The sequence below is a fragment of the Mastigoproctus giganteus genome, chromosome 2 (assembly GCF_048544385.1).
Source record: "Mastigoproctus giganteus isolate SK-2022 chromosome 2, ASM4854438v1, whole genome shotgun sequence".
NCBI classification, from domain to species: Eukaryota; Metazoa; Arthropoda; class Arachnida; order Uropygi; family Thelyphonidae; genus Mastigoproctus; species Mastigoproctus giganteus.
This window is the reverse complement of record NC_143576.1, coordinates 176,510,332-176,525,569: the sequence shown is the minus strand read 5'-3', so window position 1 is coordinate 176,525,569 and position 15,238 is coordinate 176,510,332. Positions and strand designations below refer to the sequence as shown.

Here is a 15,238-nt window from a genome sequence, read left to right as displayed (position 1 = left end):
AGTTGCTGATGCTCCTAAAACCCTACAACAACTTTGTATACTGAATGTACTGCAGAGGATACCTAGAGAATGGTATCCTCTGCAGTAATGCACGCTTAGAATGTTTGTATCCACTTCTTCAACCTCATCACCTGTACACCCTAAGAAATTGTGAGAATTCAACCTCATCACCTGTACACCCTAAGAAATTGTGGGAATTAATTTTTAAGTCTTCACGCTTGTTATTGCTAGGAATAACCTGCAAGAAGACAAATGTATCATCACATTACTACTACTAATAAAATAACCTCGTGGACTTTGCGAAAATGTCAATTAAAAAACCACATTCTGCCCGATTATAGAGTTTTCTAATTGACTGTGCATTTTCATAAGGGTGTAACTTGAGTGATCTCACTGCTCGCGCACCTACGCGTAATAAAAAAGATCGATAACTTTACCGCTTTTCTGTTTTACGATAGAAGAGGTGTCGCAGTTACGCCATCTACTGGATATAACATCAATTAATTTCGAACTGAAAATTTTGTTATGTACTAATTGTAGTGCCTGTTTGACTTGACTTTTAGTCAATAAAAGAAAGCCAAAATCGAGATTTACTTTTGGATAATAATCAAATTCGTTTTGAATTTTTTTTTTAATAATTCTGCTCGAAAATAATACGGGACAAGTGCGCTCAGAGGTCCAAGGTTAAGATCACGGAAAGAATTCGTTTGATTCAATTTAAAACTTTAATGCACGCGTAGAATTTTTGTATTTCATTTTATACTCTAATTTATTCCCTGTGCAGTAACCGATCTTCCGATGTAACGCGCTAGGCTGGAATAGTAAGTACTTATTTCTCTTACAGCGCCTTACAGGGCAGGCCTGATATTAATGTAATTTGAGGATTGTGAATATGTAATCTAAGTATCCAAAAAAGTGAAATTAAATTTGACGTATTTGTTAATAGAAAACAAATCTCTTTTGATGGTTTGAGAATTCCGCGTATCATAAGCTTGATTTTAATTCAATTTTAATGACTTTTAAATTCGTTTTAAATTAGATTCGGCTTGTGCTTGGTATCAAAGGTCATCCCTAGGAATAAGTTCGATGGCAGCTGACTCAGAATAAACAATTTTGTCTTTCTGGGGGTAGTCCGTTAATAAAACAACGAAGGAAGTTCTGACTATGCTCAAACGAGCAGCCTACCAAAGTGAATTATACGGCTGTAAAATTTAAATATTTAGTTTTTTAGCATGAAAGGTATTTGAAGTGTTTAAAATCGATATCAATTTTACGCTTAATTTATAATGATCGAATTATTTTAATTTAATTAAATAAATTTTTAAAATAAAACAGTTTTAGTTTTTTGAAATTATTTAAATCGATACAGCTATTATATCAACCTAAAATATCCACATAATCATGCTTGTGTCCATAAAAATGGAAGCGAGCACGACTATTTTCATCGTAATAAAGTTAATAAAATTCTGTCTCAATATAGTTGGAGATAGAAGTTGCTAAATCTGTGAATTACTAAAAGATATTTTAAAACAGATTTCTTCGTTATTTTTACTTGCTTCAAATAAAACCTTGCTAGAATGTAAAAAATCTTTTTCTTTTAACTTCAAGGAATATTTTGTGAACAACGCCAAAATCCTAAAAGGAAATGAATACCAGTCCAAAGGAAATAAACAGTTCCTGTATGTCATTGATGAAGTTCTAGATCCATATGTCACCAGAACTACGTCCTTGCCTATCACTGCTCAGGATTTCCTTGAAAATCCGAGCGTTTATAACATCCATGAACCACTCAGGTAATGTAATAGAGCAGAAATTAACGTCATATTAAAAATTTGTTAAAAATTTTTAAAGGTTGTTTAAATTTACCATTCACCTTTTTTTTTTCAATCAAAGCACTAGTATTACTGCTTTAAAATTTTAAAGAATTTACGACTCTTATGAGTCGTAAATTCAATTTACGACTCATAAAAGTCGTAATTTTTTTCACATTAAGAATACGAGTATTCAAATCAAATTTAATCTATAAAATCAAAGAAATCAACGTATCAAAGCACAGAACCAACAAACCAATACTATGATTAACTGTTAAGATTATTACTATATTTAATACCACTCGAAATAATAATATAATTTATTAAGCTATTCGCCTAAACTACTATACATTAAGGTAACGTTTCAGGTATCTTACCGATACCCATCATCAGACCGTGCTGCTGACAGACTTCTCTTATTGATGCTCCCAGAAACCTGATGTGCATACCCTGATATGTTACATTAATGTATAGTAGTTTAGGAGAATAGCTTAATAAGCTATATTATTAATTTCACGTGGTATAAGAGTAGTATTAAATATAGTAATAATCTTAACGGAAAACAACCACGTCAAGTCCTTCCCTAACTATATGATTAACTAATTAAAAATAACTGGGCAAAAATTAGAAAACTTTATTTAATATATAGTATGGATAACTTTTACCCGAATTACAGTCCATATGAGTTGTGGCATGGATTACACTAGGTATCTGAGGGGAGTCTACCAGATCTGACTATTCTTCCATCGGAAATTCTTTGGCTGTCGTACTATAGTCGATAGAGAACTGCAAAGCCAAACTACCCTTGCTAATATATCGCAGACATTTTCAATTGGATTCACATCTGGAGAATTACACAGCCAGGACTAATGTTGGAAATTTTGAACATGTTCTCTAAACCATTCAAATAGAATTTTTGCACGGTAGATAGTTGAGTTGTTGTCTTAAAAGAATCCATCGCAATCCAAGAAAAATTGAAGCATTGCATGGTGAAGTTGGTGTCCAACACGACAGAAAGATATTCATTGGAGATAGCATAACCTAACGATATGAGCAGAACTAGTCCCTACCAAAAGAACTTAACTCGTACCATGATACCACCCCCAGCCGCGCCATCGTGGGTAGCACAGTTAGTAAAATCGCCGTTCTCCCCCACAAAGGGTGGAAAAAGTCTGAGTTCGAGTTCCGTCGATGACATGAGGAATTTTTATGGGCCTTTTCTTCGTCCAGCACACAGAAAATCGAACATGGAATACATGCAGTTTACAGAGAGTATACACTGAGCAATATGGCCTTAGTCGCTGATGCTCCTAAAACCCTACTACAGCAACCTTCAGCCGCTTGAGTGGTGGACATGGCTTCATGAGATTCACGCCACACTTTCGCCCTACAACTGATACAGAAAAGTGTAAATCAAGTTTTGTCCGACTACATGATCTTTTTTCACTGTTCCACACTGCAGTGTTTACTTGGGCGACACCACTCCAAAAAAAAAAAAATAATAATAATAATAATAAATAAATAAAATAAAAAATATCTTATTAGGACCACCGATGGCCAAACTTATAAGCCCATATGTATTAATGCCATAAACTGAGCGTGTTATGTAGTTGACGTGCCTGCTTCGTTGGACAAAAAACCCGTGTTTTCGGGGAGAAAAACCTTGCCATCCACGTCTGAGACAATTCAGCCATGGAATCAAAATAAAATCCAGTAAAGTTCCTCCCGTATAGCTCGGGTTGGAATGGATCGTTCTTTGCCTAAAATTGAATTTTTCAATCATTTTTGCGCACCAGACCTCAGCCATGATGCACACTCGCTAATTCTTGCAGACTCGATTCTTGGAGTATGACTTTCTTTCGCTTTTTTCCTTTCATCCTTACATTTGAGATGGTTGCTTTCGCCACACTAGTGATTTTCTTTGTTTTCTCAATTGGAACTCTGTTAACAATAACACTTTTCCGAAAATCGGAAAAATCACCTGTCTTGCCCATGACCGGGTCGACTAAGAAGCCCCAGAAAAGCATAAAGTATTTATCCGAAACCAAGGAATTTGTGATCATGCCATGTGACAACTTACATTTCCGCACTGTAAATTTAATTATCTATTAATGACAATTGCAAAAAAAGGTTCCTAATTTTTTGGCCAATGGTGTATCAGAGCTTCTGTGGGGAAAACCAACGAAGCATATTCCGAATTTGGTTCCTTATTGATCTAGTATTTGCATAACTCTTTCCTTACAAGTAAATTTGTGACAAAGAAGATTGCATTCCTTAGACTAAGACGCAAGGTCATCCCAGCGGATGATCACATGAGTCAATGATAAATATGAACATTTAAATATGGCCTTGCCTATCTTGAACGTCAAGGACAAGAATGATTGAATCAAAATCAGCTCAAATTGAGGCTCCAAGGGTATTTAGTTCACAGTAAGCACTAGAACAGAAAACGATAATTAGTTCTTTTAATACAAGATAATTAGTTCTTTTAATTATCTTGTAAACAAAACAGCAATGGTTTGAGCCTCTGTGGGAAATATCAGCACTTTTCTCAAGCTAAGCACGTTTAATAACGCCATGTTGTGTGAGTTAGCACCATGGCAACTATGACTGTGAGCGTCAGTGTATTTGTGCCTGTAAATGAGTCTATTATTTAGCAGATCCGTTGGATGAAAAACCATGGAGATAACACCATGCAGCCCCCACTTCCGAGACCAAATAATTGGCCACATATGGAATAAGGTTAGAAAACATAACGTTGATAAATTTATGCAACTTGCTTACTCCTTCGTACAGTTTTAATCCTCTTTATAAAAACTGTACAGTTCATGCTAAAATGAATTTTCATTTTTCTCTTCGTTAACATAAAGTTCTATTCACTTTGATGGTTTCATCCATTTCACCTTGAGGTCATGAATAGCGTCTCAAAAATAATGCCCCAACGTGTAAATAATTAATATAATACTGGATATAACTCCAATGATGTATCTTTAAATACAACTGAACGCTGTGCAAATATCGATAATTAAATATTAGTAGTTTTTTTCCCTCATTTTTACCAAAAAGTCCATTCTCGTTTAAATATAGTAATTTTCTCTTCTTCTCCTCTCCGAGTGAAATTAATTTCGATTTATGCGATGCTTTCGCAACAATTTAAAAGGGATGAAAAATGGATTGGTGTACTTGCAGTTTGAATTATTTAAAATCCACTTCCGCGTGTGCGTAAATATTAAAGAAACCGTCCCTTGTCTTTCATTATGGACCCCACTCCCAAACACATATTTATTCTTTACAAATGCGCTCGTATATTTGTGGGCTCGCTAATGGTTATTATGAATATGCAGTTTGTTTGTGCTGAATGGGAGCAGAAACAAACCGAGAATGAATAGCAATTAATTTTACTGGGTTATACCGAAGGCGCGAGCGCTCTTTGCGTGCTTTCCGGAAATTAACGGCTGGAAAACAAGAAGCTTCTAGAATGTTTGGCACGTGCCTAGGATTCGCTTTCTGATGCTGAATTCCCAGTAACAAATTCTGGGACTATGATGAACGTTTGGGAGAACTCCTCCGAAAGATTTTTCATTTTAATTTTTCAGCAGTTTAGAAAGTTCCAAGGTTTCAAAAAAGGTTTTAAAGAAATTTCAGATTTTTCCCCTTAAAATGAAAGCCCAATCAAAAACATTGAAACGTGAGTAAAAAATTAACACAAATTTAAATTAATAAATGTTCTCGGGAAAATGTAAAGAAATTGTGAAAAAACACGTGCCTTTTTAAAATTTCTCTGCCCTCGTGTAATACAGTTGGTAGGATCGCGGTCTTCACCACACTGGGTGGAAAAGAACTGAGCTCGAGTCCCGTTGATGACGGCAGGAATTTTGTATGGGCCTTTTTCGCAAAGTGGCTAAGTTAGTCGGTCTCAGGGGAGAGTAGCATGGTTTTTCTCCCTGAAACTCGGGTTTTTCATCCAGCAAACAGAAAATCTACCACAGAACACGCATTTTTTTTACAGACAATATACACGAAGCAATATGGTCTTAGTCACTGATGCGCCTGAAACCCTACTACAACAACAACAATTTCTTTTCATTTTCTTAAAGAAACAGATAATATTTAAGAAAATTATTTGATTTTTTAGCAATATTAATTGATTCTTAACATATATTTACTTTTATTTCAGTGCATTTTCGTCTCAAATTGAATCTCGAAATCTACAAACACTTTTTCGTCAGGACGGGAACCACACTTTTTTCATACCAGTAGGTGTCGCTTCAGGTCATTTACAAAAAGTGGACGAATACGTAAGTTACAAATCATCTATTTCCATGTTTACTTTTCTTCTTGTTATCTTGATCGCCCTATAACGCTTTGTCTATTTGTGTCATATGCGCTTGACTTTAGCCAGAGTTGTCATACACAGAATATTAAGTAAAAATGATTGATGCCCTTAAGAAATCTTAAGCAAAGAATGATAGTTCTTCCAACCAGACAGACCCAAATGGAAAGTTGCAAAGTACGGTAGACTATGTTAGAATCTTATTTTCTCCCTGTATGTGATGTCAAAATATGAACACCCGAAAGTAGCAAACTTTATTCCAAAATACATGGTTGGCTAAGCAAACGCCTAAATCGTTTCAAGTATTGATTTTAGTTTCGAACTTAAGAAAAAATAATAAATGCAACTTTTTGTAATATTCCGAACAAATTTAATTCACAAGAAATTCTCGCTTCAAAACGTGAATAAAAATGAACATGACTCCAAGTTGTTGATGCGATTTAGTAGTTATACTAAAGGAAGCAACAAAAGAAGGAATCAAACCATGAGCTATAATAATGATACAGAGTCTTAGATTCAGAGGAAGTTCTTATACGATAGATGGGATATATGCAAAGGACACTTCAACGCAAAAAAGATGGCTCTGAGGATAAAATAAGAATTCAAGGGTTGATGAAGAAAACAAAAAACTGTCGTATTAGAGCTATTCAAGAATTACCTCATCTGTCTGTATATTGATGTATTCTCTGGTCTGCCTAGTCAGTTGGATGGACAAAAACCCGAATTTCCAGAGGAGGGACCTTGCCATCATCGCCTGAGACTGACCAACACAAACGCATAGTGAAAAAGGTCACAAAAGTTCCTCTCGATATTGACGGGATTCGAACCCGGGCCATTTCCACCCGGTGTGAGGAGAACGTGATTATAACCATTGTGCTACGCATGGACTGATAGATGAAGAAAAGAATGTATTGCGCGATCATTTGGAGAGAAACAGAATTATAAGGGAATCACACCACAGTTTCATTAAGGGAAAATCCGGCTTAGCCAATAAACAGGAGCAATGTGGTTTATAGAGCATTGAGGTAAGTTAACTACACTGGATTAAAAAATGATCAAATGATCATTGTTTTGCTCGGACCACTATCACCCACAGAGTTCCACTGCCGGAGTTCCTTAATGTTTTATGATATTTATTAGCGATTTGGGTGGATGTGGCAGGACTGATATTAAATTTTGTAGGTGATGTGAAAATGAGAACGGTAGTTGACATCAATAGCCAAGGTATATGCTTCGACTTGGAATATTTTCTGAAAAATTCAGATAAGGTCCAACACTAGTAGATGCATGGAAATTTAGGCAGTTCAACTTGCTAGAAATTATGCAAAGAATATGTAAGACACAAAGTCTTACAAATTAAATTAAATGTCTATATAATTAATGATAGAATGCTAGATAGAGTGATATGGTAAAACCTCAAAAGAAAACACTTAAAATCACAAATATTGTTTAAGATAATGGGTCTCGCGCTGATGGAATTAATTTAAGAGAAGGTTAAATTTAATGTACAAGCAAATACACCGTGAAAATAAACATTAGAAACAGATATACGATCAGCGCCCACTACCTGAAGCAGCAAGCGAAGATAACGAGACGGAACAGTGGGGGGTTAATTGTTGGCATGGCAAAAGGGACGGAGTGCTCCAGAGATTACAATAGGGGTAACAGGTGTAAGCGTTTTGTTTACTGCAAACAGAGCAGGTGTGGTCATTTTAAAATAAGGCCAGACGAATTAAGTAAATGGACGCAGATGTTTTCCGGATGGGTTCCGAGCTCCAGAAATTTCTGGTCATTTCTAGAAGGATCGAGAATTCTCTAGAAACGGAAGTCCTCTCATATGTCATAGGCAAATGAGAATGGAGACGATCATGGTCAGATAGAAATGATTGGTCGAGGAAGGGAGGGGCGTTACGAAATTTTGGGAAATAAAAAGGTAAGAGCGCGCGAGTTAAGGGATGATGAAGTTTTTTCGGAGAGGTATGTTTTGGAGGTGATAAAGTTTTTTCGGAGATGATAAAGTTTTTTCGGAATGTGATGAAGTTTTTCGGAGATGTGATAAAGTTTTTTTGGAGATGATAAAGTTTTTCGGAAGGTGATAAAGTTTTTTTTGGGAGTGATGAAGTTTCTTTGGAGGGCGAAAAGGGTGTTTTTGGAAAGATAGGCCCAGGAAAAGTCCCCGGAAGCGACCCACCAGTAGAACCAGTTATGGTGAGTTCACTAAATTCTGATAGCTTTAATAAAGTGTAGATAAGTTACAGAAAGGGGAACTTTCTCGAGATGGAACATAGAAGTCCGAGGGCGTCCACCGAGAAATATATTTGAAAGGAGGACAGCGAGATAATGCTAACAGAAGAACCCCGTACCGTCCTATAGAAATAAAGTGATGGGAAGCGACTCCTACTGAATGATCCGGCACAGCAAAGAAGGATACGACACCAGGATGATCGGCAAAGCGAAAAGTGTCCCTGGCCGAAGTTAACATTCCGGAATCGGAGAAGAACGTTCCCAAACCAATGGAGGACCCGATGCAGAGCAGAAAGTCACAGGCCACACGTTGTATTAGCGGTAAGATCCAAATTCCCAGAAGTAAGTGGTTAAACAACGAATTTACCTCTATGTAATTGCAAAGGACTGCAGGGAAGATTAGATAAATATTAATTGAGATTTAGGGAAACATACAGTTAATTCAATGCATGTTGTATAGATAAGCAAGGAAATATCATAGAAATAGTTTAATGAAGGATTGTTTACAGGTGTGGTCTATTTACTGATCAATTAATGAGGGAAAGTAATAATTTTGGACGGGTTAGCCTATAGAGCAGGTACAGTTGTATGTTACTTATATAATGTCACTGATGTAGAGAAATTAGTCGCTAAATGCTGGAGTTTACTTGAGGGAATGAAGAAATAAATAATGCCATGTATATTTCATTTACATGTAACTTTAAAGTGTTAGGGTGAGAATAGAATAGAATAATGTGTAAAGTGGACATTAAATTTCAGAAGAAGAAATGTGTTATCCATGAAGAGGAATGTAGGATTGTGGTAGATAAGTATGATTAATAAATAAAAAATGTCAATTGTATTTAAGAAAGAGTTAGGTGAAACTGATCGTAGGAATGTGTTAGTTGCCGAATATTAAGAAGATGATGATAGGAGAGCCTAATGACCAGGAACGTAATCCATGCCCTGTACCTATATATGAAGTGAATAATGTGCAATGAATTGCTTGATCTTTTATTTGTAATTATGTATAATAAACTGATTGTATTTCACTTAATGAAAATGGAGTTTGGTCATTTCTGAACACACAGCAAAACCCAAAGGAGGAGTGCTCTAATATAGAAACTCCCTCAGAACCGGAATTCTTCTGTGAGATAACAAGTCAGATGCAAAGTGGGGATATTTAAGAATATAATTAAATACAATAGTAATAAACAAAAAAAAATAATAAATATAACTAAAACCCCCACCCCCACAAATAAAACTCAGATCATGTATGGATATAATGGGGTCTTTAAAGGAGCGACCTCCATCCAGCGCATGACAACAAACATATCTAATGCTTCAGCTACAATACGCGGTATATGGATAGCCTTATGTGGTAAATATGAAAAAAAAAAAAAAGAAATAATAATTTCCAGATTTCTATTGGTCCGATTTTAATTAAATTTGGAAAAATTTGCAAATCAGCCTAAGAGAAAGACATATAAAATTTCATGAAAATCCATCTACTGGGAGTCAAGTTATTATGGAATAATGGACAGAGAAATAATTGCTGGATTTATTTCGTGCGGTTTTAATGAAATTTGAGATGGATCAAAAAACCTTTTTATAAGGCCTAAATATAAAATTTCATGCAATAGGAACTGCCTTACTGCATGCGGACAGATGAACAGACAAACATGGTGAAGACAATAGACGCCTTACACATATGTATATGAAACCGCGACAAAAAAAAATAGGTGATTACATATACTCTAAGTAAAAGAAAATTTTCATCTAGCAAATGAGCAATTAGATATAACTTTCACTTAACTCTGCAAAACTGGGAGACGTTTGTAAATTTCAAAGATAAAAATCAAACACTTTTCTCTCTAAACAAGGAAGAAATATCTCGTCATTTGATTTTTCCTCTTCTCTATTTCTCTCATTTTTATTTTCTTTCATACTCGTACTGGTTTTGGTAAAGATTGCATCACTGGACACGCGAAATACATCAAATCCAATCGGCCGTCTGTGTTGTACAGCAGTGATTTTCTGTGCATCCTCAACCACTGTTCTCTTGGTCATACTTTGATGTCACAGCATGAAATATTTTGTTATTCACTTCGTTCTTCTGTTTCTTGTAGATAACGCGTTTTTTTAATTGCCCCTTTGGTGTTATGCGTTATCTTTTTTGTTTATCTTCACTTTCCGCGCTTCCGTGCATTTTTGAATACATTCTCTGGTGATGTTAGTAAAATTTCTGATTTTTTTTCATCACGATGTAATGAACATTCAAGAATAGTTTTAATTACGTGCAGATATTCTGAAGGGAAATTACCACAATGGACAAGAGTGGCATACCGCGTGCCACGGCAGTTTCAAAAATAAAAATATTCAATGCATCGTGGTAAATGAAGAAGATATTAACAATTTTCCAGCAGCTCAAATAGGGCAATATTCTCAGTTTGTATGCAGTGCCACTTCCATATGTAACGGCATGCGTTTCAAATAAAAAGCAATATACTCTTTGGTGCAGTACTTGTTTTTATTTTGAGTGGGAGTGCAATACCGAGACAAGTCGTGGTGAAGTTCCTCCACAATGTGAGCTTGACACATTTCGTAGCAACTTAGTTTACTTCTAGCTATGTACACACCGAGGTCATTCCCTCGTACAATAGTGTTCCGTTAGCTCTCGTAGCGTGAGGCTATTTCCATGAACTACTTGAGAATCGAGTTCAATTTAATATCGTTAACATTATAACTTAATAAATCATAAACTATATGTAAGTTCTGACATAAATTCAATATCGCTTTAAGTTCTATTTTTGTTCGTTGTGTTATAAGGAAAATTTAAATATAAATTAAATGTACAGTCAGGCCATTTAAAGCACGTGAGACCTACTCGTATCTCCCCAAGGGGGCAATTCTCCCACGGTTACTTCATACTTAAATCTTCGACGTGCGCCTTATATTTATGAAAAATTAGTTTTAGTTTCTTTTTTAAAGCCGCTACATAACTTTTGTTTTCTTTTTTTCCAAATTCTAATGTAATTCACTTTCAGAGAAAATTGAAATTTGGTTACAGAGTTTAAAATTATTTAATTATCATCATCTTATAAGTATCCTTAAGTATTTAAAATGTAAGACTGGTTTCCTTCCGTGGTGAAATGATTTGTTCACATACGGGATGAGGCCCTAGTATATATGTATGTAATGCCGAGTTGTTTGAAATTTGTGTGTTCCAATATCGACTTGTTTTAATCAGAGGGAAGATCTAAAAAAAACTTTTTTAAAGCTACATTTAATACTTCAAGCTAATATACTTATTTATACACTCCTTAATTTCAAATGTGCAGACATAGCTGAAAATTATTAGTTAGATTAATGTTTCTCAGCCGTCGGTTCATGGAAAAAGATTTGTGGGTCAGAGAAATTTTTATTGCCACATATCCTTCCTATCGACCTGTCTAATTGTGACTTCAGCATAGCATAGTGTGATAAGCGTTGCTACTATACATATTCAGCATAACTGTTCTGTATAGGCAAAAAATATTCAAATGCAAAGGCTATGAAGTACCAATGTGTTGTGTCTGTAAATTACGCGTGTGTTTGGGATACATTTTGGATTGAGAACCACTGGGTTGGATTACCTGTCGAAGTAATATTGAATAGCAAACAATTTCTATATTCCATTATTAAAACATCTAGCAGTCCGCTTGCATTCCATATGAAAGCTATGTCAATAGAGAGTAGTCTTAATGGCCGTTTCAAAAAATATTATCATTTTATATACTGTATAAAGATGAAACATGTTATTTTTGAACTCTTTAAGCCCACACTAGTCATTTATTGGAACGAATATTTATCTCTTTTATAAGTTTTGCAACTTACAGATGCAATTACCAAATAGTTTAGCAGTGTAGATTTGGAGCTGCATTCTGTGCTTATTAAAGCACGCCCAAGTAATAATTGCTGACATGAAAAGAGAATTTATATCCATGCATTGTGACATTAATTGTCAGTGCATTAATGAAGGTAAATACAAAATCTGTGTTTGCTACAAAAATTCCATTATGTTTTCATTTTTTTTTTTTTTTTCTTTTGGAAAACTTAACTAGCGATATTTCGAAAATTGCACGTATTCAAGTATAGCTGCGCACTGCCCAGATTAAAATTAGATGGCCATTACTCTAATAAGATATAACTTTTGGATTTTGTGCACACAGGTATATTTAGACTCGGATATTAAGCCATCAACATGAATCTATGTTTTGCTATAGTTCAGCTTAAGGCCCCTGTAAAGGTTGCTTATCCCAGAGACTCCAGAGTTATGCAAAGAATGCGCTTTGCATTTTCCACAACACTTTGAATTGTCGACAAGAGGTATCTAAGGTAATTATCCAGAACCCTGTGTGTTACTTTGTAATTAACGGCCACAACATTCCCCAAGTGTTTTTCTGTAAATTGAGAATGGAATAGGAATAATTAACTTAATTAAGATGTAGCTCTAGCACGTGCAGAAAGAGGGGGACAAAGGCTAATTAATTCATTTTCTAATCAATGATACAATTGAATAAATAATTCTTTAATAGGCTCAACGTTGTTTGAAAGTGCAGAAAATCTAACAGCTGGATGCAGTTACATTTTATTCTTAAAATACAACTGCTCAGCTCAGCTATGGAAGTTAATCCAATTAAATGAGAAATATATAATTAACATGTGCATATCGGTTTTCTATAAGAAGGAATCATTTGCGGTAATATAGCAATTTTGTTTGATCAGTTTTCTAGATTAATTTTCATAAAAAGAACTTCACATTCCTCGCTGAAAAGAAAAATTATACAAATTACATTATTTTACTGTTGTTTTCTGAAATTCATTAAATGTAATCATTTTTATGCAATCTAGCCGATCTAATATCTTCCATATGAATAATATATACTAACACGTGTTGTCCTCTGTTTATAGATTAATGGGCTTCTGTGAATTATTTGTCTTAAAACAAAAAATGCTCTCAATATAATAGTCTCTTTCTCTTCGTAATCGAAGATGAGGCACCTACAGTGCCATCTGTCAGTAACCATTTTTTTTTTTATCAACAGTGTTTCTCGATCAGAAATAACCACCCTGGTTCTAGAGTGACTAAACTCATCATTCATCAATTTAGAAGTGATTTATCATCTACGGTTTTAGGGTGGGGGTCTGAAAGAACAGAAATATTGTTTGTTTGGCCTGTCCTTTTTCTTGGAACCGATTATAACTATCAATGGCTTAAACATGGTTAATGAATATGTTGAACCAGATGCCATTACTCTACGTGTCATTGTACCATTCTTGTTTTGAATTATTTTTCGACTACAATATTGAATCTTTTTTTCACATCTTTTACTTTTTTTCTGAAGAACAGTTTAGAATTAAAAACTCGAAACGAGGAGCTTAATGCTCTGTAAGTTAGAAAAAAACTTTTTTCAAGTGTAGCGTAACTTGTTTCCCTTTGAGTTATTTTAATATTGGCTTAAATGCTCAATTCTCAGACATGTGCTTCAAAAATTTAATATATTATTATTATTCCGCATTTGCGTCATCCAAAAACTTTTATCTGCATTTCTAAAAATTTCACTTTTACTAGAAAACAAGCTGAATAAATAGTGTTCTAAAGTGCAGATAGAGATAAATAATGCAATCATTTCAAGCCAATATTTCTGATATTATAAATTTTCTTCATTATTTGGCTCCATTTAAATTTTTTGAAGAAGCTGAAGCTTTTTTTTTTCGTTCAAATTGTACATCTACAAAGCTTAAACGTAAATATAAAATTTACGTTTAAAATATTTGCCTTCAAGTAAAAAACCAGCTAAATAAAAATTATTTCTTTTATATTCACTATAAAGAATATAATGATTTAAAGGGGAGGAAATTCTGCCAAAACACCTTAATTGAATTTATTATCTTTGATATTAGATCATATGCATATTAGTTAATTGGGAACTATTTTTAGGATATGTAACATTGATAAATTCTTATTACAGGTTATACGTGGTCACATAGTCCCTAATAGTGTGCTATTCACGCGAACTGCTGGACAAGACGTATACAAATCATATGCTTTCAACGATGAGCTAAAAGTAGAGCTGTCCATCATCAACGAAACAAACGCTGTAGGAAACGGCTTCATCAGTAAGTACAATGGACCAAAATATGATTATTTTTTCTAATATACACGTATAGTAATATAATTTCAATGGATTAAAAATTCGTCTAACTGTTTCACATTTCTAAATCTCCTTAAGGTTAATTAGGGAGATTTTGAAATATGAAATGCTCACAAAAGTATGGAGGCTGCCTACTTGAGCCTAAGTTAGCAAACGATATATTTCTAGCAGAAGACTGATGACAAGATGACGTCAGGCACGAGTGGATGTGAAAGCGATACCACGTACCGAACAATCGAAACTTTTATTGAACATCATGGAGCACAGAGGCTCTTTAGATCAAGTAAAAGAAAGCATTGAATAATCTTAAAGAAAAAAAAATCCAATCCAATACTGCGTTCTTCACGCACTATCGAGAACAAGATTTGATATTAACAGTCCTGAGGCCAACAGCTGCACACACTCCGAAAGATTTTCAATGCTCCAAAATTTTATATATCGAAGATATTCGCTTTTTTAAGCTTTTTCCTCTCTGACCCCCGCCGTTGATGGATTCCCAGAGGAGAGAAATGAAATTGGAAGTAAAGTGACAAAGCACAACACACACCGCTTATTTTACCAATAACGCTCCAAATTCTATTTGCACAAAAAAGTATCTGAAAACAGCTTTATCGACAATCGTTTATTTCGAATTCTGCACTTAATAATGCACGTGTAGAGCTCATAGGAAACAC

At 34.7% G+C, this 15,238-nt stretch overlaps 1 protein-coding gene across 1 annotated transcript in view; it reads left to right on the top strand.

Annotated features, from left to right (window-relative positions):
• LOC150089774 (fasciclin-1-like) overlaps positions 1–15,238 on the top strand; it is a 284,780-nt gene that overhangs the window by 242,158 nt on the left and 27,384 nt on the right. Inside the window, exons 4-6 of the mRNA XM_090389653.1 lie at positions 1,609–1,793; positions 5,989–6,109; positions 14,382–14,529. Coding sequence (XP_090245779.1) covers positions 1,609–1,793; positions 5,989–6,109; positions 14,382–14,529 — 454 coding nt within the window. The remainder of the gene's footprint in view (positions 1–1,608; positions 1,794–5,988; positions 6,110–14,381; positions 14,530–15,238) is intronic.